Source organism: Python bivittatus, unplaced genomic scaffold (assembly GCF_059951505.1).
Source record: "Python bivittatus isolate LINGU-HERP-01145 unplaced genomic scaffold, Pbiv_v1 ctg000440_np1212, whole genome shotgun sequence".
Lineage (NCBI taxonomy): Eukaryota > Metazoa > Chordata > Lepidosauria > Squamata > Pythonidae > Python > Python bivittatus.
The window spans coordinates 10,107,576-10,131,088 of NW_028277063.1; the positions used below are offsets into that span (position 1 = coordinate 10,107,576).

General features: G+C 38.8%; 1 protein-coding gene across 4 annotated transcripts; it reads right to left on the reverse strand.

Moving 5' to 3' along the window:
• Window positions 1-3,772: 3,772 nt before the first annotated feature.
• LOC103057844 (butyrophilin subfamily 2 member A1-like) lies at window positions 3,773-23,513 on the reverse strand. 4 transcript variants are annotated; one of them, XM_015889776.3, is made up of 13 exons: window positions 23,383-23,513; window positions 21,504-21,568; window positions 20,199-20,549; window positions 17,532-17,816; window positions 16,462-16,560; window positions 15,833-15,859; window positions 14,961-14,987; window positions 13,349-13,375; window positions 10,941-10,967; window positions 9,010-9,036; window positions 8,725-8,745; window positions 5,237-5,263; window positions 3,773-4,729 (listed from the first exon to the last, which is right to left on the reverse strand). In XM_015889776.3, exons 2-13 carry the CDS (start codon window positions 21,562-21,564, stop codon window positions 4,173-4,175), a joined length of 1,536 nt encoding a protein of 511 aa, XP_015745262.2. In that variant the 5' UTR covers window positions 21,565-21,568; window positions 23,383-23,513; the 3' UTR covers window positions 3,773-4,172. The 4 variants fall into 4 exon arrangements, with proteins under 4 accessions (XP_015745262.2, XP_015745261.2, XP_025028751.1 ...); XM_015889775.3 differs by having other exon boundaries at window positions 21,504-21,602; XM_025172983.2 differs by lacking the exon at window positions 20,199-20,549.

Below are 23,513 nucleotides of genomic sequence, written 5' to 3' on the forward strand. Positions count from 1 at the left end.
CAGATTTTTAAAATCTAATGGAAGTGTGAATCATACTGTGGAGTACTTTTAATCTAAGTATGAACAGCGCCATCTGCAACAAACTGAGATGATGCCAAAATGATGACATGTGCACAGTGATGTCATTACTTGGTGCCTGCCTTATAGAACATATCTGTGGATCTGATTGCCTCCAGGGATAAGGGAGCAGGAGCAGGGAGAAACTCTAAGTCAACTTCAGCCTTTCCACTCCAGCAAAACATGAAGGGCCAGTGGCAACTTCACTTTAGCTGTTCCTGAGCTATTTTACTTTCTCCAATTGGCTGATCTGCAGTAATTTCTGGCTTATTCCTATAGCATTCAAGAGAACAGGAGGAAGCAAAGACAAAAGGAAATATTTTTCTCTTATTATTATGGGATAGAAATCCCCATCCCACATCCATCTTTTAGAGACCACTTTTCCTTAGGAAGTGTTTTGCCTCTGTTGCTCTACGCTGTTGGTATCACACAACAAAAGAGCCTTGGCTGCATTTTAGGCACTTGGCAACTGGCTCGCATTTATGACTGTTTGCCAAGTGCCCCACGATCATGTAATCACCATTTGCAATCTTCTCTGCTGGTTTCCCCATTTGAAGCATGAACTTTCGTTTGCCGGATTCTTGTCAGGTTCAGCCCAAAGAACTCCACAAGACAGTACAGTTACAGTTCTATTGCATTGATTAGCTTCCACCTACAAGGCAGAATCTCACCAGACTGAATCTAAACTTCCCAAGCCAGCAAGCAAACACTGCAAATTCCTTAGGGTGGTGCCAGCCTCATCCTCTTCACCTTCCCACGCTCATTCTGGGAGTTAAGGAAATGCTTATCTCCCCAAGTGCGGCCTTCGCCATACCATTCCATCACAGTTCTTCAGGATTTGAACTTCATTTCTTCATTCCACTGAGTGGGGAAGGGAAACCTCTTGGTGGTATGAAGGAATGGAGCTCAAAACCTGAAGATTTGAGGTCCATTCCTCCAACCACTGGAAGGTTTTCCCCTCTGTCCATGAAGAGGGTAAAACTTTTGGTGGGCCTTAGGAACGTTTGAGAGTGAAAGGGCTGCCTGCTGGGAGGATTTCAGCTCTACGCTGAGCTGAAATCCTTCAGCAGACAGCAATTTTGCTCCATCTCCTTAATGACCTAGCAGATCAATTAATGACCACAAGAAGGAGTGCCCGGATTGTGGTCATCGAGTGAAGCAGTCACGTGGGCATCTTGCTTAAAGACTGCTTCGCTCCTCAACTGAGATTCCAGCCCCAGTTGTGGTCATTAGGCAAGGACTACTTATATGTCTGTGTGCATTTTTTTCTATTTTTCCCAGGCAATTACAATTTAAAAAATGAAATATTTTTGTAAATGTGAAAAACATTGGAGTACATTTTGAAAACACCACAAAATTAATATGTGAAGGGACAAAGAAGCTTGGCCCAATTCAGAGTAACTTTCCATTTTTAGAAGTTGACAAAAATGATAAAATGATAAAAAATAAAGTCCAGAAGAAGTAAAAATTATTGATAGTAATGGCATTTCAAGTTCAGAAAATAAGACTGATTAGACAAGGTTTCATGTAGTAGAATCTGATGGTAAAAAGATAATGTGGTCTTTAATAAGTTCTGCTCCTGAGAGACCAGGTTGTGAGTGCCTATATGTTTATGTGGCTGTAGAGTTAGGGTTTCAAATCATGCTGGGGCAATGTCCATCCTGCTACCCAGCAGGATCCTTCCCTGGGCTGCTGGACACCCCACTTCTTCGTATGGGAGACTTCAACTTCCATTATTTGGGGGTTGGTTCTGGTAGGGTCCAGGGCTTCCAAGACTTCTATTACTTGCCTCAAGTAATTTTGGCCCAGTTCATGTAGGCTATACACTGAGTCTCATTTTTGGCCCTGAGCATTATGTGATTTAGATATGGAGGGGATTTACATCACCTTTTGCTGTGGTCCGATCATGTCAATATTCACATGCAACTGACCGCCACCTGTGACCTCCATAGGACATGTAGAACTATTTTGATAGTTCACTATAGGCACCTAATGGATCCAAATGGCTTTCAGAGGATGCCTGGGGAGTTTCCCAGCTCTCTAGAAGGCAATTTATTTCACTACCTTGTGAGCCACTGGCAAAGGGAGACAAACTGAGCACAGGACATGATTGCCTCCTAACAGACCCTTTCTGCTGGCTAATTCCAGTTGACCCCTTGGTTACTGAGGACCTCTAAGAAATGAAGTGACAAAAACCGTAACTACAGAGCTGGTGAAGCAAGAGAGAAAGTGACTCTGAGCATGCACAAATACATGGCCACATTTGGGCTACATCCTGGTGATTAGGGAGGCCAAGTGCCATCACTTCTCTTTCCTTATTGTATTGATGGGCTGTCATCCAGCAGCCTTGTTTAGGGTGACTAATTCTCTTTTAGGGAGAAGTCACTTCAAAATCTCTCACCTGGCCTCTGACCAATTTATACAGCATTTTGAGGATAAAGTCACTTAAATCATTAGTCCTCATGGGTAGTCTTTGGTGGTGACTAAGATCCATCTGGCCATATTATCTGGGACACCTTTTGACCTGTGAATTCTCAGGAAATGAATTCGGTGATGTTCTGGTATGTGGGAATGACCTTGGGTGACTGGACCCAGAGACGCTGCCTAGGGAATGGTCAGATAAGAAGCAAGCCTGCGGCTGGGTAACGGGTGGGGCAAGAGGCTGAGAAGGAGCCCTCCATAATTTCTCAGGGTGTAAAGGAGACAGGGGGAGAATTGTACTTTCAGACTTGCAAGATTGATGTCAGCCTTATCAGGAAGACCAGACAGGAAACACAACCAGATGAGTTAATGCAACTTTATTGTAAGGCTACATTAACAGAATCTTGCAAATCTGAAAGTACAATTACAGGTGCTCTATAGACTTTCTGCCTCTTGAAGACTAGATCCATGCTCCTCCTTAGGAGGAGGGAGTAGAGTGACCACCTGAATTTGGGAGATTGTAAACACTCTTTATAGGAGGGGCTCTGGTGCTCCCCATGTTGAAGAGGCTGTCCCTGGATTTTAGACAACTATTTCTGGTCTCCAATCTTCCATTTCTGGGAAAAGTTGTTGAGGCAGTGATGGCCAAACAGCTACATAGAACTCTACACAAAGTGTGTTATCTGGACCATTTTCAGTCCAGATTCAGGCCTGGTGTAGTGGGGAACAGCTGCCCTTTAAATCAAACGCCAGCCTCATGTGCCCAGAGGGAGGTTTCTGGCAGGAAGAGTTTTGTGTGTGTTTGGTGAGGAAGGTGGCCAGAGTCCTGAATGAGAGGGTTACCTCAGGCAAAGTTGAAAATTGCATTAGTTTTTTGTTTGTTTGTTTTGTATTTAAACTACATGTGTGTGTGTAAACTTATTTTCTTTTAATTAAAACTATAATAAAGTTTACTTTTTATTTCAATCCTTAAATTGACCTGGTTGCCTTCTGTCACTTGCCTCAGCTTGGCTGAGCTACAGACTCCCAAAGTGTTTGTTATGGTTTCTCATCTGTATTTAGCCAGACCTGGGCTGGGGTGAGGGTTTCCTCTTCAATCCTCTCCTGGTTCCCCAGAGGGCTTGTAGTGAATGGGTGGTGGCAGCAAGATGCCTAATTTTCCAGTTGCTCTTCACCCACAGGAGTGGTTACCTCAGAACTGAAGAACCTCAGACGAGGGACCGGATTAACCCTGAAGGTGCCTTTTTTCCTCATTGCACCTGGGTTTGGGACTGAAATGACATTGATCACTCTGTTAGCAATAATATGTCTTTATTGTTTTTATATTATGTGTTACACAGTATAAACATATGAATTTTATTGAGCCATGCAATGGAAAGTTACACAAAAATACATAATGAAGACATAAACTATTCCTTTTCTTCCTGGGGCTGATCTGTGTATGAGTAATAAGATTCCAAGCTGGCTTGTCTCTCTGAGGGTTGGAAGATCTAAGAAAGAGCTCTAGCTATCCTGAAAGGGCTCAGGTTATGACAGAACATGTGAACACATAATTTTTCATTATAAACCAAAGCAAAAGATCCACTCGGATGAATCTTTCTGGAGTTTTTGATGCTGTACTAATTATTATACTTTATTTCTGGTACTGTATGCTAACGTACAGTACATCTTAGAGAAATCTAATGAAGCTCTTCTCACTTTTTAAAAAACTTTTGAAAGGGAAGTGGGATTTTCATATGGATAACTTCTAATGCATCTTGAACACAACCTAGGTCACACTCACCAAAACTTAAAAATGGGTACAATTTCTCAGTTGACTGAATGGTAATTGTGGTTATAAGGAGTGGTGCACACGTACAGGCCCTATAGAAGTATATTGTTCCTGATTCTTGATCCAGAAACAAGCCAATATACGAATAAGGGTTATCTTGCTTTTTTTCAATCTTTTCCTCATTTTGATTAGAAAACAAATGTCCTCTGACACTTTTCAGTGCCCAGCGTTCTTCTCCAAGGGGGACAGAAAACATCTCTTTTCTGGTTCTATCCCTTTCACCCTGAGTCAGCACCCCCAGCTCCCAGTCCAGCCAGTCCCCCACCTTTACCTCCCAGTAATGCTTCCCAGCAACATAACCCTCTTTCCCCACAACCACTAGAGAACCGACAGCAGATTTTGCATTAAGGGTGGCTGCTCTCCCATCTTTGGTGATGGTGATGTCTGGATGCTTGCAGTCTGAATCCAAATAAACTGCAACTATGGGTAAGAAGGAAAAAACAATGACAGACAAAAATTGCTTTTCAAGAAGTAAATACGTTAGTTGGCTTCACCATAAATGTTTCATTTTATAAATGGCTTGATTGCATCCCTGGTATGATCTAGATATACATTTTATTGCTCATAGTCAAAAGCACCAAAACTGGAGCTAAAACCACAGTGTCCCAAAACAATCGTTAATTTTAACAACATATATAAGGCATTCTGGATACATCATCTTTTGTTTGTACAATGGTCCTACTAATAAGATTATAATGCCATCAACTGAATCGAGACTTTCCTGCACTGGTATTTCTACAGGAAGGAAGTTGGGACAAAGTCATCATCCTTTCATTTCTCTCTCTCTTCTGGACAGAAGTTTATTGTATATGTTAGAACAAAGTAAGTTATGGAGGGAGACATTATCTTGGGATGCATTTAATCAGGTCTCAATAACTCAGCATTTCATGCTTGTGTGAATTAGATCTGACCATGACAGCCTCTTACCTGCATGACTTTGAGCTCTTCTAAGCGCTATGAAAATAAAAGAAAACAAAATCAATCAGTAGCTGGTCATAGTAAAATAAATAAACAATATCCAAATGTATTCTGAGATATTTTGGCAAAGAAAGAAAGATGGCTTGAAGGAATAAAGATCAGGCTCACTGTGCTTTGTAACAGTATAAAAATATTATATAATGCTTAAAACTCATCCTAATAGCATCTGTGGGACAATTTGACTTGATTAGAGATCTTCCAGGAGGACTCTATATTTTAATTCAAAACTGAATTTTTACATTTTGGCATTCATTTTCTGAACACTTCCTTCCTCGTAAAATAATAATATATACTTCAGGTTTATGAAATTTGATACACCTGATGTGTTGGGTCATCTTCAGGGGCATTCCAAATTTGGTGAAGACTAATACAGACTTTCCTCAGACTAAAGCAAGGTTAGATTAATTACACATAACAACATCATGCAAACACAGTTAAAGAGAGAGAGAAGGATGGGTACAAAATCAGTTTCTGATGAAGTTACACTTCAGTTTGAACCTATGGATACAAGCCTCGCCTCGCCTCGCCTCGCCTCGCCTCGCCTCTAGGTTGCTTCCATCATTCCATATACAGCTTCCGTGGCAGGCTGTCTTGGGATGATGGGAGGACTATGTTGGGGGAAGGCTGCTCTAACAACAGAACAAAATGTACAAAACTCTGGTTTGAAAAAAGTAAGGGTGTTATGTAGCTTACAAAGTTGATGTGTTAAACTTATATAGACTAAAAAATATTTTTAAAAGATGTATATATTTTAAGATATATAAAGAATCTGGGAGCAAGAAAATCTGAGTGGAGAGGCAATGCTAAATATCAGTATGTTATAGCTGTTCGGGGACGCGGTGGCGCAGCGGCTTAATGACACTGAAAGTTGCCGGCCAGAAATGGTCGACGCTTCAGCGGTTCGAGTCCAGGCTTCGCATTAACAGGGTGGGCTCCTGTTTCCTCCCCAGTTCCTGTCAACCCAACAGTTAGAAAACTCACGTGAGTAGATAAATGGGTACTCTCACTCCGGTGGGAGGAAAAATGCTGGCGGCGCCTTGCAAAAGGAGTCGGGAGCAGTTGCTGGTAAGCGCGAAAAAAAACGCGCTCGCCCAAAAAGGGCACGAAGCTATGGAAACCCCGCCTCCTGGGCTCACCAGCTGGGCTCTGCTCTAGGAAGGAGGCAGTGGCAAAACCACTTTTGAAACACCTTGCCTTGAAAACTGCAAGGACTCGTCCAAGCAGTCACTGCAGAGTCGGTAACGACTGAGCCCAGATTAAAAAAAAAATAGCTGTTCATTCCTGAGTTGCATTTTCTGCTTTGTCTGTAGGTTATTTTGTTGCAACCTCATTTATTCATTATTGTTATGGTTGAGAAGAATGTGGGGATTCCTCCCTCTTATTCTGTAGCTAAAGTTATGTGAGACAATAGGAGATTGTAGGCATCAAGACTTGTAGCTGCTAGACATTTTGAAGCTATGTTGTCCAAATTATAGGTAACAAATTAATTGAATTGTAAGGTATCTGTCAGAGAAAACTCCCCTCTTGTTGTTGTTGTGGGGAAAATTAGAGGAGGAAGGAGTATTAGGTATGTTTGCCACCTTGAATTATTTATAAAAAACAATAAAGGCAGGATAAAACAACTTAATAATAAAAAAAAACCCTATGCACAGTGTCAGCTATAAAATCAGCACAACTATTCTAGTTCTATTACTTATGCCATGTCTGATATGCCAACTTGGAGAAGATAGTTAAAATTATTATGCAAGATACATGAATTCAAGTCCATGGGTGTTCACATGGAGGGCACTGAGAGGCAAATAATAAGATACACATGGCAATGTCATCACACAGATGCTTATGTACTTGCATGAGATGTCAAAACACAAGTTCATAATACTTGCATTTGCAGGATGATGTCGTCATGTGACTGTTATCATTTTGGTGTCAGTTTATTTTGCTGCAGGTACTGGTACAAGTGACACCAAAGACATCTCTTCCAAGATATCTCTCCCCTGGTGACTGATGGACCCAGATGGATTTCAGAGGGACCTGGGATTGTTCCTGTTGGTCTGCTGCACAGACCATCCAAAGCTTTGGTTGCCACTTGGAATAAGGGGGAAGCTGAGGCATTGGGTTGGATTGCACCCAAGTGACCTCTCTCCTCTCCAGGATCCTGCCACTCCCCATGGTTTAAGGGGGAGCTGAGGGAGTTGAAATGAGAGAAGAGATGTCTAGAGTATCACTGGACCTCAACCAAGGATGAACTCAATCAAACATGGGTTAGAGCTGCTATTAAGGCCTACCTTGTGATGGAAAGGGCAGCAAAATGGCAGTACTTCTCTGCCACAGATTGCCACCCCACAGATTGCTGCCCCACAGCCCTGTTTTGGGTGACACAAGCCCTCTTGGGTAAAGGGGGCCTGGGAAACTTTTGCAGGGAGATGCAGAGGAATTTGCTCAGCATCTTTTGGACAAAATTGCTTGGATTCACTCAGAGTTGGATGCTGGCCTTGTTGCAGGCCCATAGGAGATAACTGTGGTGGTTATCTGGGAATCGTTTGAACCTGTTGGACCTGGGGAAGTGGGTTACATCAGACCATCCCATTAGATCTGGCAGAGAAGGCATGTTGCGGGTACCATCCACCAGGGACCTACATCTAGTCCCAGGAGGTAGGCCTTCTCTGCTGTGGCACCTGCCCTATGGAACATTCTCTCCACCCCCGCAAAGTCAGATTAGCTCCTTCCCTGTTACCATTCATGAAGTCCCTCAAGACCTGGTTATTTCACCAGGCCTGGGGGTCCCAGGGAACAGGAGACATTCTTAGATGGCTGGGTCCATTGTGGTTGATCTTTTTACTCTCTTTGTGTAGTTTCTGTATTTTAATTTTTTTAAGTATTTTTTTTCATTTTTAATAATGACTTTTTATATTTTTATGATTGTTTTTTATGATTGTTTTATTGATTGTTGTACACCACCCTGAGTTGCTTCTTATGAGATGGGCACCCATGAAAATGTGATAACAAACAAATAAATAAATAAATATGCAAGGTTGATCTGAAAGATCAAAGGAAACTGTTGGTGAGATCTTGATTGCTAAATCCATCGTAGCATATGAGTCTGAACAAAATCTTTACATTTTATCTGGCATAAAAAATATTCTATGTTTCTACCATCCCAAGTTCTTGGGTTATGAAGCACAAGAGGAAATTGGAATGGTCTAATATTCTACCTAAAACTGGAGGGTTTTGGATCAATGACTATGCTCCAGGGAGATAGGATAAAATTATCCTAAATTCAGGAGATTATGCAAAGTTCTCAGAAAGTTTGTTAGAGCACTGTTTTCTGAGAAATACTGCTCAATAAAATTCATCTTCCCTAGTAAAGTGTAATGAATCCTTGTTTAGTACAAATCTATAGGTCTCATAATGCACTTATCAAAAGCAGTTTAGCTTACCCAGTTCACCTGAGCATCGTTCTAAAATAGAAAGGTACAGCAATTAGTTACACTGTTTTTTTGTTTTTTTTTTTAGAATACAGGACAAAATTATGATGCTATATATAACTGTAGACTTAAATAACTAGAATTAGACCTGAAATAAATTAGCAAAAAGAGATTTCCTTTAATATCTATAAAACTTACAACCATAAAGGATGTTTTTATTATACCCACATTTCTTCTCAGCCCCAAATTCAATCCTTGGTCCGCTTCCCCATAAGTATATAGTGAGTTTTCTCTTACCTGAACTCTTCCGGATTTCAGAAAGTTCTATAAAACAGTATAATGAATCATTGAGATGAATTAACAAAGGAAATAAGTGCCTAACCCAAGATTTAGTCCCATTCCGAAAACAGATGATATTCTAGATTGTAACAGGAGGAAGCTACTTGAAACTCTCCAGGTATGCTAAACTACATTTCCTGTAATTTACTGATATTGGTCATAGTGACAAGTTGCTTATCCCATGGTTAAAGTTTAGCACAACTTAATTACTTTACAGTCATGAGCATGAATAGGCAAACAAACTTAATGGAGGGCTTAAAATTCATTCCAGTTTATCAAACAAATGGTTAGATAATGAAGTCTATTTTGGCTTTCTGACTAGTCAGCTAGATCCTGAAGTTTAAAAGTTTGGTAATACCACTATTATGTTATAATAAGTGGATGGATAGTTGTGCTACTCAGTCAATATGAGTCCCAGGCCCTGTATAAAAGACCTTGAGAAAATCTTTTGAAATGTTATTTACCCCACTTCACAAGATTTTGCTAGATTTCATCTTGATAAATCTTCAGATGGGTTGAATTCTCAGCTAACATAAGATTTTCTACCACCACCAGATTGCTTTGAGAAACTCTTCTGGTACTGGCCTTCATCATGGATTCCTCTTGAAGGACCTCCAGCTCTGAACTTTTACTAAATGCTTACCATTCATTCATTCATTCATTCATTCATTCATTCATTCATTCATTTATTTTATATGGCCATCATAAAATGGTATAATTATGTTGTTTTTAACGAGAATTAGATTATTAAGTCTCAATAAAATCAAAGTATGAGTTTTGGGTTGCATTTCTGTAACAGTTCCTGTAACAATATCTTTTCAGTATTTCTTTTATTTTTAACTAGAATACAATTAAATTTTCAGGATCATTCTGATGAAATGAACTATGCGAAATTTCATAGAAATAGAAATTTACAAAATATGTTCCTTTGAATGTTTTCTTTTTTTAAGTAACTGCCAATAACTTTTTTGTTTTAAGTCAACACTTAATGAACCTTGTAAAAAACCAGGGATCTCATCATAAGGAACATACATGGCACATCTGAGGCAATCAGCTTAAAAGAAGGATTTTCATGAGGAATAAATACCCTTTCTGGACATGGTGGAACAAACTGGGGAAGTGGGATGGGGCTGGAAGAGGCTGAAGCAGAAGCATAAATGCAAAGTTACTGTGAATTGCATATAGAAATATTCCCTTTCATAGATTCTAACCACCTCATAATTTGTTTCAAAGAATGACCTCAAATTCTAACATAGTGAGAGATGGATAAAATGAGGCAGATGGATTCTGGCAAATATAGATAACAGTATATATCTTTAAAAGGACATATAAACCGGTTTGTCCTCTTGTTGGCTGATTTTGAAGACCTGAGTAATGAACTTTCACATTTTCTAGAAGAAACAAAAGACTGACTAGCATAATAGCTTATTTGTTTCCTTTTATGTATTTTATGTTAATGTAAGCAATTTATGTAAATTTACAAAATGTCCATCCAAATTAAGTAAAATTAAGAAACTATGTATTAATTACATAAAATGAACACATTCAATTTTGTTTGTTTCTGAAGTCCACTGAATGGAAGTCTGTGAAACTGAGGCTTTACCGTAGTTGTTTAGCTGGAAATTGGTGAATTTATTTCTCTATTTCTCTATCACTTTCTGCTGCTTGAACCAAACTTTGCCAGGCAAGAGATCTTGAAATAAAATCGGGAGACTGTGGACAGTTGGGTAAGTATCCTTTACTTTTTCCCATTTTGCAAGAATATTTTAAAGAATAGGTAATTAGTAATGCTAGGAAGCATGGCTCATATGTGTACAAGGGGTGTCAGTTCAGGTTTAGTGAATACAGCAGGCATTCTGTGATTACTTGTTATTTAAAATAATACTCACCTCCTTTATCTGTCATCCTCTCAATTTCTACAACAAAGATTACATTTATCAGAGCTCTTTCTTTCTTTCTTTCTTTCTTTCTTTCTTTCTTTCTTTCTTTCTTTCTTTCTTTCTTTCTTTCTTTCTTTCTTTCTGCCTGCCTGCCTGCCTGCCTGCCTTTCTTTCTTTCTTTCTCGTATTTATATAGTTGCCCACCTCACATAAAAGTGACTCTGGCACCGTACAACAATTAAAAAGAATAAATACATAAAATACAATTACAATAAAAATAACTATAAAAGCACACAAAACAGGAGGGGATAATATTAATAAGGGAGCCATCACAAAATCTCCCTGGTCCCCTGGGACCCCCCAGGTGTGATGACATAGCCAGGTCTTGAGGGACTTACAGAATGTTGAGAGGGATGGAGCTAATTTCAGTTCTGGGGGGAGAAGATTCCACAATGTGGACACCACAGCAGAGAAGGCCCAACTCCTGGGACCCACCAAATGTAATTCCCTAGCAGATGAGACCTGCAGCATGCCTTCTCTGCCAGACCTGATGGGATGGGGAGATGTAATCAGGGAGAGGTGGTCCCTCAAATAACCTGGCTCCATGCCATGAAGGGCTTTAAAGGTCAAAACTAGCACCTTGAATTGGACCTGGAAGCAAACTGACAACCAATGCAGCTCGCGGAGCAGAGGTGTAACATGTACTGCTCTAGGGGCATACATAACTGCCTGCACCACTGCATTTTGCACCAGCTGAAGCTTCTGGATATGCTTCGAGGGCAGCCCCTGTAGAGTGCATTACAGAAACCCTAGGGCATGCGTGACAATGAGGAACCTCTAGCTCTAGGAAGAGGTACAATTGGTGCACAATACAAAGCTATGCAAAGGCCCTCTTAGCCATGACTATCACCTGCTCTTTGAGCAGGAGTTGTGAGTCCAGGAGGACCCCCAGATTGTGCACAGGGTCTGTCTGGGGCAGTGTGACCCCATCCAGTACCAAAGTATGGCATAGCCCTAACATCAGAAGGCCCCCAAACCCAAAGCCACTCAGTCTTGCCAGGGTTCTGTTGAAGCCTGTTTTTCCCCATCCAGACCTTCACAGCCTCCAGGCACCAGGATAATACATTCATAGCATTGCTTAATTTGCCAGGGGCAGAGATATACCGATGATACCTCACCCCATGACGATGGATGAGGCTCACTCAGTGGCCTCGTGTAGATGTTAAATAGGAGAGAGGAGCATACTGAACCCTGTGGCACCCCACATAACAGGGGCTGAGGGTAGGATCTCTCCTCCCCAACCACCACTGATAGGAATCGGCCCTGGAGGAAGGAGGTGAACTAGCACAACTCTGTGCCGCCCACTCCCAATCTTCTGAGCTGATCCAGAAGGATACCATGGTCGATGGTATTGAAGGCGACAGAGAGGTCAAGTAGGGCAAGGATGGATCCACAATCCTCATCCCGCCCTCTCTAGAGATCATCCAAAAGCATGACAAATCCTATATTCAAGCTTGAATCCCAACCAAAAAGGATCCAAATAATCTGCTTCATCCAAGGACTTCTGAAGATGTTGCACAACCACCTTCTTAATCAACTTCCCCAAAAAGATTGTCCAGTATAGTGGGGTCTAGCAATGGCTTCTTGAGGAGGGGGCAAACCAAAGCCTCCTTAAGAGGTGAGGGAACAACCCCCTCACTCAAAGAAGCATTAACCATCACTAGAACTGTTGCTTTTATAGATATAACTAAACTATCTGGAATTGGGTGTTTGTCAGCAAATAATTTGCTAATGGGTAAAGCTGTGTTAACCCTCAGTAAATGTCAGAGATCTTATCAATTTTCAGCAATGGGAGAATTTGAAAAGACAAATATTTAAAAATTATTGTACATGATTGAAACCTTGTTACTTTCAGTCAGTTTGGAATCAATGGAAGTGAGTACTATAAGTGACTACTATAAGTTAGTAGTCTTCATGTGAGATAGATAGTAGTTCAGATAAATTTCCATTAGTGGAATGTGCTGTTTCTTACTTCTGTCACTTGTCATAGATTATAAGATACACATAAAAATAGTTTAGTATGTGAATTCTTCCCTTTCTTCCCTTATTCTCTCTTTCCATTTTTAACCTGAAGCCTATGTACAACTAGCTCTTTCATTTCCTCTTCTTTTTATATATATTCTATAGCTTTATGTTTGAATGAACACTTCTCTAAATACTTTCCACCTTTTCCAAGTATCTGAAATGTTCTCATAATAGTACAAGTGCAATATGGAATACAACTGAAATTTTTATGACTCTGTTCAGGAGAATTAAGAAAAAAAAAGTATTGTCAGAGTCTTCCAATTACAGAAGGTAATCTTGTCCACATATATAAAGGAGATGAGAGAAAGGAAAGCATTTAAATCCCATCTTACCAATGGCATTTTTTTCACGATCTCGTTCTGAAAAGAATAGTAGTGAAATGTTTCAGATAAAATCACAACTTAATTAAACTTTCCTATAGTTATGCCTTTTTTATATTGATAAATACAGTACATGTGATAAATCAAAGCTGCCTTTCCCCAAAGTAGGAAAAGGATCCATCTTGCTACTTTGCCTCTTGGATAAAATTGCTTCATTATTAAAGCCAAAGTGTACAAAAATGTATCATTAATCAACAGAGCTCCCTTCCTGCTGCACTAGAGCTCCTTAAGATGCTGCAATCAGAAACTGCTGATCACTGTCTCACTGATGATCTTTGGACATGAGATCTCTCAGAGAAGACATTCAAGACCCAGCCTGACTTTGCCTATCTAGGCAACTAAACAGTTATACTAGATACACTGTCTGAGCTCAAGTAGTTTCAGTTGGCTGCAGGCTAATCTCAGGATGTCATAGGCCACTTTGTAGAGAAAAGATCACCACTTCAGTTGAGCCATGCTTATCATGCAGTCAAATAGATTCTATACCCCCTTTTAGTAGCAGTAAAACCTAGAGTAGTGGTTAACCACTTGACTTAGTAGGCAGGAGATTTCAAATGTGAAAACTTGTAGGATTATTTTAAATGATAGCTTGGTGTCCATAGCTATATACAGTGTACAGGCAGTGTACAGGTGTAGAGATACAGGTGGTGAAGTTAATAAAGAAGTTTCCTGGTGGCTGTTCCCCAGATTTGCAACTCGCTTCAACTGGAAGCCAAGTTCCCTCTTTGATATCCTCTTATTTGGCAAAATCATTTCTATATGTGCCTTCTCTCTCAGATCAAACGGGGAATATATTGTATGGACTTATTTTAAAACAAAACAAAACAGAGAAAAATTGCTTACTCCAGAAAGATCCAGATTGACAAAAGTCCTACAGAATTTCAGACTAGCAACCTTTTCTCTGCAAGCAAGGCTGTTAACCTGTTAAGCACTATACCGGCCATTGCTTTCCCAGTACGGAAAGTTGCAAAGGCCCCACAGGAGCAGAATTATCCAATGGGAGGACATGGTAACCAACAATCCAGACTGGAAAAATTGCAAGCTGTTGCCAAGATTATGTCCAGACAGAGTTGTCTTTAAGGGACTTTAGATTCAAGCTGGCATCAGCACAGGATAGACGTTGCTTAAATGATAAGTGTGGCTATGCCCTTAGAGTACAAAGAAAGGACCGGGACATTTTAGTAAATGAATATGAAAGTGGACAGGGCCCCTTTATAAACTGGAGTTGCCCAGAAAGGCCTTCTCAGTTGTGACTCCAAGGCCATGCAATTTTCCATCCAAGCAGATTCACTAAGGAACTTCTCTCATTTTTTTTTTCCAGTTTGGGTAAAAGAAGTTCTGTTTTTTTCTTCTGGATTTTTAAAAAATGATATGTTTATTTTTATTCTTTAGTAAGATATTTGCTGCTATTTCAGCCGAACATTTTTCATGGTTCTGTTTATTCCATTTAATTGGAGCTCTGTTCTTAAGCTGACAGGAAAGTGGCACTGATATCACAAACATTTTTTAAAAGGACAATTTTGAATATCATTGTAGAATATATTATTTTATAAAAAGCACTTACCACTTTTCATTTCCTTTGCTTCTTTTTCTGTGGAAGATAATGTTGTAATTAGGCTAGAAAAATGCTATATTCAATATGCTATTCCCAGAAAGAGAAATTAGTGTGCTTCCAAATGGGATTGGATTGAGTTAATCTATCAATAATTACTTTTCTGCTGAAAACTATAAGAAAAAATCATTTGACCTTCCAATTGCTGGGATTTCATTTAAGAAAATAATTAATTTCATATCCTTCATTCCCTACAAGGAAAGTAAGAAAAATGCACATAACATAAATCTTTGAGGGTGGCAGTTAACTGTCAGGTCTTTTCAAAAATTCTGCAATGAGGCAAAAATGAAAAATTAAGTTGAACTGAAAAATTCAATTAAGCCAAACTTCATAGATATATCTCTCTATAAGGAGAGAAGGAAAGGGAAGCAAGACTTTTAGTGAATCCTCTGTCTCTAAAACCACTATATACTAGTACCTACCATTAAATAAGAGTAGAATGAGGTTGGAAGATCCAAGTTAATTTTATTATTTCAGAAATTTGGTTTTGTTTGTTTTTCGCTTAGATGTAAAGACTTTCTAGGGAATCAGTTTATGCATCTTTACATGCCTTTCCTGGGGCATTAAGACTTGTTGTTGTTATGTATTTAATTCTTGTTAAGAAGATATTCAATATCCAAACACCCTCAATTTGCAGAGCTTAAAGGAAAACACATCCCAGCTTCATTACAGTGATGATACTGTTGGTTCAGGCTCTTCCATTCCCTTCTCTTCTTGTTATGGCCACTTACAGTATGAGCAGGCATTGCCTTCTCTTTTAATACTATACTTACATAATTTCAGGCCCTTTTACAACATAAAATAGATGATTGACCATTACTTACCAAACTTAGATACTTCCCGGAAGCTCTCTAAAACAAAGTGAGGAAATACATGAAAATCGGTCAGACATCAGAATACGCTATGCAATTCTGTTCTTGATAACCCCCTGTTGGAGGTCTCTGATTGTTTTGCAGAGGATACTTGGGGTTGAAAGGAGCCTCCTTCAGGCACAGGAGGAATCTGGGGTGACAGAAATGTAACCTGTTTGAGTGGGAGCAGGTGGGATAAAGTATTTGCATTGGTCAACCCTGGTAGAAATTGTAGGACCCTGGTCTTCTGGATTTCCTTGAGCAAGAAAGCAACATGTTCTGCTGTTGGGCTGAATATTCTTGATCAAGGTCTTTAAGCACAACAGTATTTCCCACTGTATTCCCATGATCTTCCAACTCCATGTCAGGGAAATGATCAACGTTAAATAAATTTACTCTTTATTATTAAGAAAATGTAATGAGGTCAAGTCTACCTTGTTTTGTAGAGTTAATTACAGCTGATATGTACAATGTTACTGAGTACATTTCTTTATCCTGCCAAATGCCACGTTATTAGCACAAACATAGAAGAAGAGTCATTTCTTCAAACATTTGTACACATAATTCACAAGATAAGCCAGTGACAGATTTAAAATACTTACGTATCCATTTATATGTCACAAAAGCAGTGACACAACTGAAAAGTACCAAAATGGTTATGAAGGGTCCAGTCCAAAGGGAAGTAGTTGGATAAAAAACATCTGAAAGACATATTGCAATCTTACTTAGCTGATGATTTCTCCAGAAGAAATTCAAAATTGCCAAAAAAAAAAAAAAAAGTTTAGTCGAAATTTCCCCAACGTTCAAGAAGCTGATTAGGCTCATTTTGGGGGACATACTTGCCAAAATGATTTAAAGCTTAACAGATAATGCTGCTCTAGTTGTGTCCTGCTGTCGGCCACTTTGCTAAGAGAGATACAGTGGAAGCTAGAAGAAGGAAAACCAGCACAGCTGGTCCTCCTCTTCCCAGTTCTACATTAGAGAGAAGATGGCAGCAGAGAAGATGGAGTGCTGCCAATGATATAATTATAGATGTTGAGTAACATGATGATCTCATTGTCAGTACTCTTCCCAGTGTCCACTATGTATCAACCCTTCAAGGTAGACCACGCTAGGAAACCAATGCCATGTAGGGCAGTACTACCTGCATTGTAAAGCTATAGTAACAGAATCTTGCAAGTCTGAAGGCACTTCCCACCTCCCTCCCTTTATCTGTATGAACTAGGGGGGTGCTTGTCTAAGATATTTACCTATCTTACTTTCTTGGCCTGGGCTCAGTCCCCTTTCATCTCATTGTTGCCTTGGTAGTGGCTCTTTCTCTTCTCCTTCAAGGCCATTCCCCATGCCCTGTGCACTATGCCCCTGCCCTGGAGCATTTGAGAGGGTGCCAGTAGTCTGTTAGTTTTCCTTCACTGCATCCCCCAATTCTTCACTGATCTCCCTGCCCTAAAAGACAGGACATAAATGAAGAAGAGGCATGCCAGCTGGCATTATCCATTTCCCCAATTATTATGTCAGATTTGGTTTTTACTGTTTAAGGAACACTGACAAATAGATGTTAAAGAGCAGCATGATTTTTTAAACAGTCAGTAAATATATAATTCTCTAACAGTATATTCCAAGTAAGCTCCAGTACTAAAATTCAGCCTCTAGTCTGGTGAGGCCCACTCACCAGAAATGAGGATTCGGGATTCTCTCTCACTCTTTACCAGGTTGTTGATGATTTTGCAGGAGACTGTGCTATCCACTCCTGGCTCTAGTGTAATGGAACCAAAAACCCGAAAGATTCCCGCTATGGTCTCGGTGTTTGCTATGGCTGACTTCTCTGTCCGGTTTTCCCCTCTGCTGTCCAGCCAGAGAGCCTGAGGTCTTGGATACCACCCCTCAGAGCTGCAGGTGAGTCCAATACCTTGGCCTTTGTAAGCTGCCAAGGTAATAGTGGGGTCACCTCCATTTGCTGCACAGAAATAAAATGTGTTAAATTTTCCATTTTCCATTTTCTGCCAAAGAAAATACAGTCTGTCTAGAGCAGGGTTTCCCAAACTGAGTTGTATTTCCCATGGGCAGACAGAGTCCAGGGAAGATATGAAGAACCTTTTAGTTACAGTGTTACAATAAATCCACATTTTGCAACGTTTCACTGTATAGTTTTCATTGTACACTTGTGTTCATTTTGGAGTTTGGATTTTTAGGAGAGGTGTGTACGTTAAGATTGTACTAAAGGGAGGTATGATTGTAAAAAGTTTAGTGACCCCTGCTCTAGAGTATTCTTCTTCTGAAAGAACTTGGAAACTGACACAGCCCATATTTAATGGAGAGAATTGTAGAGCCTGATTTTTATGCCGTATTTTTTAAAAAATGCAAAATGATGAGCTTTATGTGTTTTATTATGGTTTTTTACAATTTTACATTATTTTTTTCTTGTTTTAAATTGTTGGGGTTTTTTTTTATTGTTTTAATTCTTTGTAAGACACCCAGAGTCATACATATGTGATGGGCGGCTGTCTAATTTGAAAAATAAATAAATAAATAAATAAATAAATAAATAAATAAATAAATAAATAAATAAATACTCATTGCTGCAACCATTTTTAGGTGGGGTGGGACTTTTCATGGAATCTTTAAATGGCTCAGTCATGAGGATATCCACTTGCCAGACTGGCCCACGATGAGCACAGCCCACTAACTGTTTATGGAGGCAGGAATAGGCAATGTTGTCTCCTACTTAACTCCAGCCCACCATGAATACAATCTCCACCCATGTTTTCCTGTTTCAAGGTCAAAGTAGCATTCTCCAGCTTGTGCCAACTTGAGTTTTGCTATCCAGCTTGCTTGTTGTGGTTTACTTTCTTCTCAAACAGGGGTCCCCAAACTCTTCAGCTCATCAATCACTTCATGAAGTTTTAGATTGTTCATCAACCCCCAAACATTTATTATATGAAATTAATTTAATAAATACTATTTATTAATTTAATAAATATTACTAATTAATACTTTAATTAATAGTACTATGAACAACAGCAACAATGATAATAAAGACAGCTCAAGACCACTCTCACTGGTTGCTGACCATTTAATCCTGGGTAATACTGTCTCTCTGCTAGCCACCTCACCTTTAGGACTAGGGATTGCTGTGGAGTTCCACAAAGACCCCAAAAGATTAACTGACCCCAACTGACCTTACATCATTTATCAATCACTTATTGATCCCCGGATATTTACTAACCCCCTTTTGACCCTCAGTCAGTTATTGACCCCTTGGATAGTCTCATGGACCCTTGGGGGGGGGGTCGATATTGACCATTTTGGGGAATGTTGTTCTAGACAAATCCCTACACTGTGATTGATTTCTGTACAGTGGCAGGAAAAGTCCCCTCACTTCATTTTCCCAGCTTTTCCTCAGTAAGGTCTACTGCAGCCTAGTGAAATCTTTCTCGCTAGCATAGTAGTAATGGCATTTGCCTGACATGCAGAATGTCTCCAAAACTCTAACAGTTTTTTTTAAAGTTAATTAATTTTTTCCTTCTCTTACTTACATACTTATACATTTGGGCTACTTGGGAAGTGAGGTAAAAGCCTTCTACTTCAAATAAATGGAAAAAATAGAACATTATATTAATAAATTTATCTGTTTTAAAAAGCAGTGAAGTAAATAACTCAGGGAAAGATGATGATGATGATGATGATGATGATGATGATGATGATGATGATATTAAAATTTCCCAAAGCAGTTTTTTTCCCCCAAAAAGAAGGTCAAAGAATGTGTGTGAGCATCCTGTCTTTCATTGTAAAAATGTGTCTACTTCAATTTCTGGATGCTTTAGATATTCATTAGCTGCTGATTTCAAGTTTACTCATTTGTTGCAAGCTAATAGGAGGTATTCATGCTTTCTGATCTATAAGATGCAGAGTAGAGGGTGTTGTTTTGTCTTTCCTTGGCTTTTAATTTTAGATTGGGAAGCCAGGAATACTGAAATTCATTGGAGATAAGATCTCACAAAGAAAGGTTTCTTGGCCACCTCACAGGTAAAGGCAAGAGTCATGGAACCTATTGATGAAAATGTCAATAATTTTTTATTCTTTAGGGATAAAAGGCATTTTCCCATCAAACTGAAGAATAGTAAAAAAACAAAAACAAAAAACCTGTAAAAGAAATTTGAGGAAGAAAAGAAAAGGTGAGCTGTCTTTGCAGTTTGATGCAACGTAGTTCCTATCAGGTTGGAGACCGATGAAGTGGCAATGAAAAGAATTTGTATTCTCTCCACTGTTGCGCTTGCAACACAATCCCTTGCGTTCTAATAATGTTGATTTATTTTAAAAATATACAAAATAATCTCACCTGCTAAAACTAGCTGAACTACCACCTTATCATACCAGTTATCAAGGTAGATCTTACAGGTGTATAGTCCCTGGTCAAAGAGACTTATATTCCTCAGGAGCAGGGACATGTTGCCTTCATTAATCTGAGAAGGAAAGAGCTCTGTTCGACCTTCATATCTTCTATCTTGTGTTTCTCCATAGTTTCTGTTATAGTTTTTCACTTCAATTTTTTCTGATTTTTCCAAGATCCATTGAATTTTGATGTTAGCCTTTGCAAGTGGCTGCAGAGTGTCTACCAGACATGGCAGGATTACTTCTTTTTCAAGGCATCCAATCACAGGATTATTTGGTGGTCTGACTGAATATTTACCTTCGGAAACAAATCAAGAGGTCATCCCAATGCAAAAATCACACTTTTGCAGTCTTTCCCCCATTTCCTCCAAGTTTCATTGCCTTGTTTGTAGGATATGAATGCCCAGAAATCAGTTTTGGAGATTGGAATCTTTTACCAATCCAGAGGCTCTAAATGAAAGGGATAACCTTACAGAAAAATGCATGATGTTGACTCTACTGTCCATGTGTTATTGCACTGCTGGTTTTATAGGGAGATTAGAGTCAATTTTATTTCCCTTCATTTGATAAACTATCCAAACTATACCAATTTATTTTACATACAACTCCTCTTATTTGATCAGACAGTTTGTCACATTGGATGTTGCCAAACTTCTTTATGCTGCTAATAAAATCAGACAAGAAGCAATTGCTCTTCTGGGTTTGTAAATATGGAAATTTTAGATTTAAGTCTTTTTTCTTGGCTTATGTATCTTAGAACTAATCACCAGTTTATAGCCAGAAATATAGATTTAATGGGAATTACAGAGTTATAGTATCAGTACTAACAACAATAGTTATTTAAGAGTTATAGTATTAGTGGAAATAAACATTTTGTCTTATTCTGTTATCTGATTGAACTCATATTTAAGCCCAGTGTTTCTGGTTTTGACTATTTTGTTATGATTAAATTGTTGGGTTGATTGTGTAGTGTAATGCTGGTCAATGACTGAAATAAAGATTTTGATCTGAACTGAATCTCAATGATGGGATATGGGAGTGAGACACCATCAGGAATAGACTCTGGAATGAAGTTTGATGTGATATGATCATGTTCCCAATTACTGTCATATTTTCCCTGCAAGGCGGTGCAGTATAACCAAGAAGATGATTCTTGCTCAGACTGCTTCCCAATGATGAAACATATTCATATGCTATTACCTTGAAATCAAATTTGTCATTGACATGGACTTTCTGCAAAACAACAGTTTACCTGCTGTATGTGAGATCTGCAGAAGTACCAAGATGCAAACAGCAGAAAAGAAGGAGCACATGGAGCTGGGGGAAGAAGGACAAGAGATCAGGTGCAGTTCTGTGAAGAAAAATACCATGTTTCAAGATGCATTGGTTGAATTGCTGATATAACCATTATTTAAGCACCCACACAATGCATTACTAGTGAAAATTCATTTATATTTTTATAGCAAATAAATTTTGAAAGATGTGTTATATGGTTGAATCAATTTGAAAGCAACAGTAGAGTAATAAATGTATTAGTTTAGTTTAGTTAATTAATTTTTTCTCAACTAATTATAGGTGAGAAATTCTGAATTTTTCATTTTTGCCAAAATTCTTCTTTAAATGGATGCATTAATATTTAGTTCTGTCATTTACAAGTCACATAAAAACTATGCACAAGTTTTTACAAATACTACCATGCATTTCTTCAACTGTATCACTTTTGGTCAGCACTTTCTCTTGAGTATGCACTTTTTGCAAAAACTTTCATTGGGAAAGTGAAGATTATGCTACTGAGCATATGCACGATGTATTTTCCCTGTCAATACTTTTTAGCTGAGTTGGTTGCTTTGCCAATATAATCATATATTTTTTCTTTTTGTTGTTGTTATGGGCACTTTGGGTTCATTCATATTTTGGTTAACAACTTCTATGGCAACACATTATTCCTAAATATATAGGTTGAATCCATGCAATCCATGCAGTTTAATTATCCTTTTTTCTATATGTGACGATACATGATTGAAAAGTTAAAATTTTGAACACAATGGCTAGATTTTCTTGCAATGATGAATATGATGAATTAGAGTGGAATTAGATGTGGATATATTACTTTGTCCACTATCAGTCCCTTGAAAATGTGATGCACTGCTTATTGTGACCATTCTTTCTACCGTCATCTCTGTCACTTTTGCTATTTCATAATATAGCAATAATAGTCACTTCCTTGTGAGGTGGGCGGTGTCTAAATTTGAAATACAAATAAAAAAATAAATAAATTATTTCAGTGGTTCCATTTTGTTGTTGTTGTTATTGGGGGGGGGTGTTTCCTTTTTTCTAGTATTTTGCGTTGCTGCAGTATATTTGTACATCTTCCAACAAAATGGATGCCCAGGCAACTTTATCAAAAATGCCTGACCACTCAACCTACTATAGCACAATCAACACAAGCTATGAAAAGGATAACACTACCATACATCAAAAACATCTCAGAAACAACTATCAGACTATTACAACCACACAGCATCACCATATCACACAAACCAGCTAAAGCCTCCCAAAACATCTTAAGTAAACCGAAAGGCCCAGTAGCCCAAGGAGAAAAAACAGAAGTCATCTACAACATACAATGTAAGGACTGTAACAACCACTATGTAGGACAGACAGGCAGAAAACTAGCAGAGCACATCCATGAACACCAACTAGCAGTCAGAAGACATAATGAAAATTCCTTAATCTCACAACACATGGGCAGACTCAACCATAGTAATCTATGTTTCTTGACAGAGTGAACTCTGCATGAGAAGTAAGCTTTGCTAATACAAAACATGAACGATCAAGAAGAGGCCATTTCCTTGCTAACAAGGAAGATTGCTTAATTAAATATCTCACAGTGATATCAACATTCATACTACCTTTACATTTCTTTTCCTTGAAAATCTCATATCAAAGCCTATGTTAAAAGTATATATTTATTATTGTGTCTTCACAAGGACCGGTTCACTCCAAAAGGGGAACAGAGGCTGGGAAACGCCCTCATTTATTTAAATCCCAGTTCGTCATTAAACTGAAACACATTTCATTAAAGACTGAAAGACAGCTATGTTTCTGAATTTTAAAAGCAGTTTTCCTACCTGAAAAGTAGAACTCCAAGATATATTCTTTAGATTCTGTACTTCATTTTAGCTTTCTGCTAGACCTTTGTCTTTTGCCTGAATTGTTGACTTTCATTTTCTAATGCTCTGTATAGAGAAAAGGCGGCAAT

Coding starts and splice junctions, on each gene's coding strand:
- LOC103057844 (XM_015889776.3), bottom strand. CDS start 21,564: ATGTGCTCCTTCTTTTCTGCTGTTTGCATCTTGGTACTTCTGCAGATC. Junction 16,561..17,531: donor ATCCCGAATCCTCATTTCTG/GTGAGTGGGCCT, acceptor TATGTCTTTCAG/ATGTTTTTTATCCAACTACT. Junction 10,968..13,348: donor TCGTGAAAAAAATGCCATTG/GTAAGATGGGAT, acceptor TCTTTGTTGTAG/AAATTGAGAGGATGACAGAT.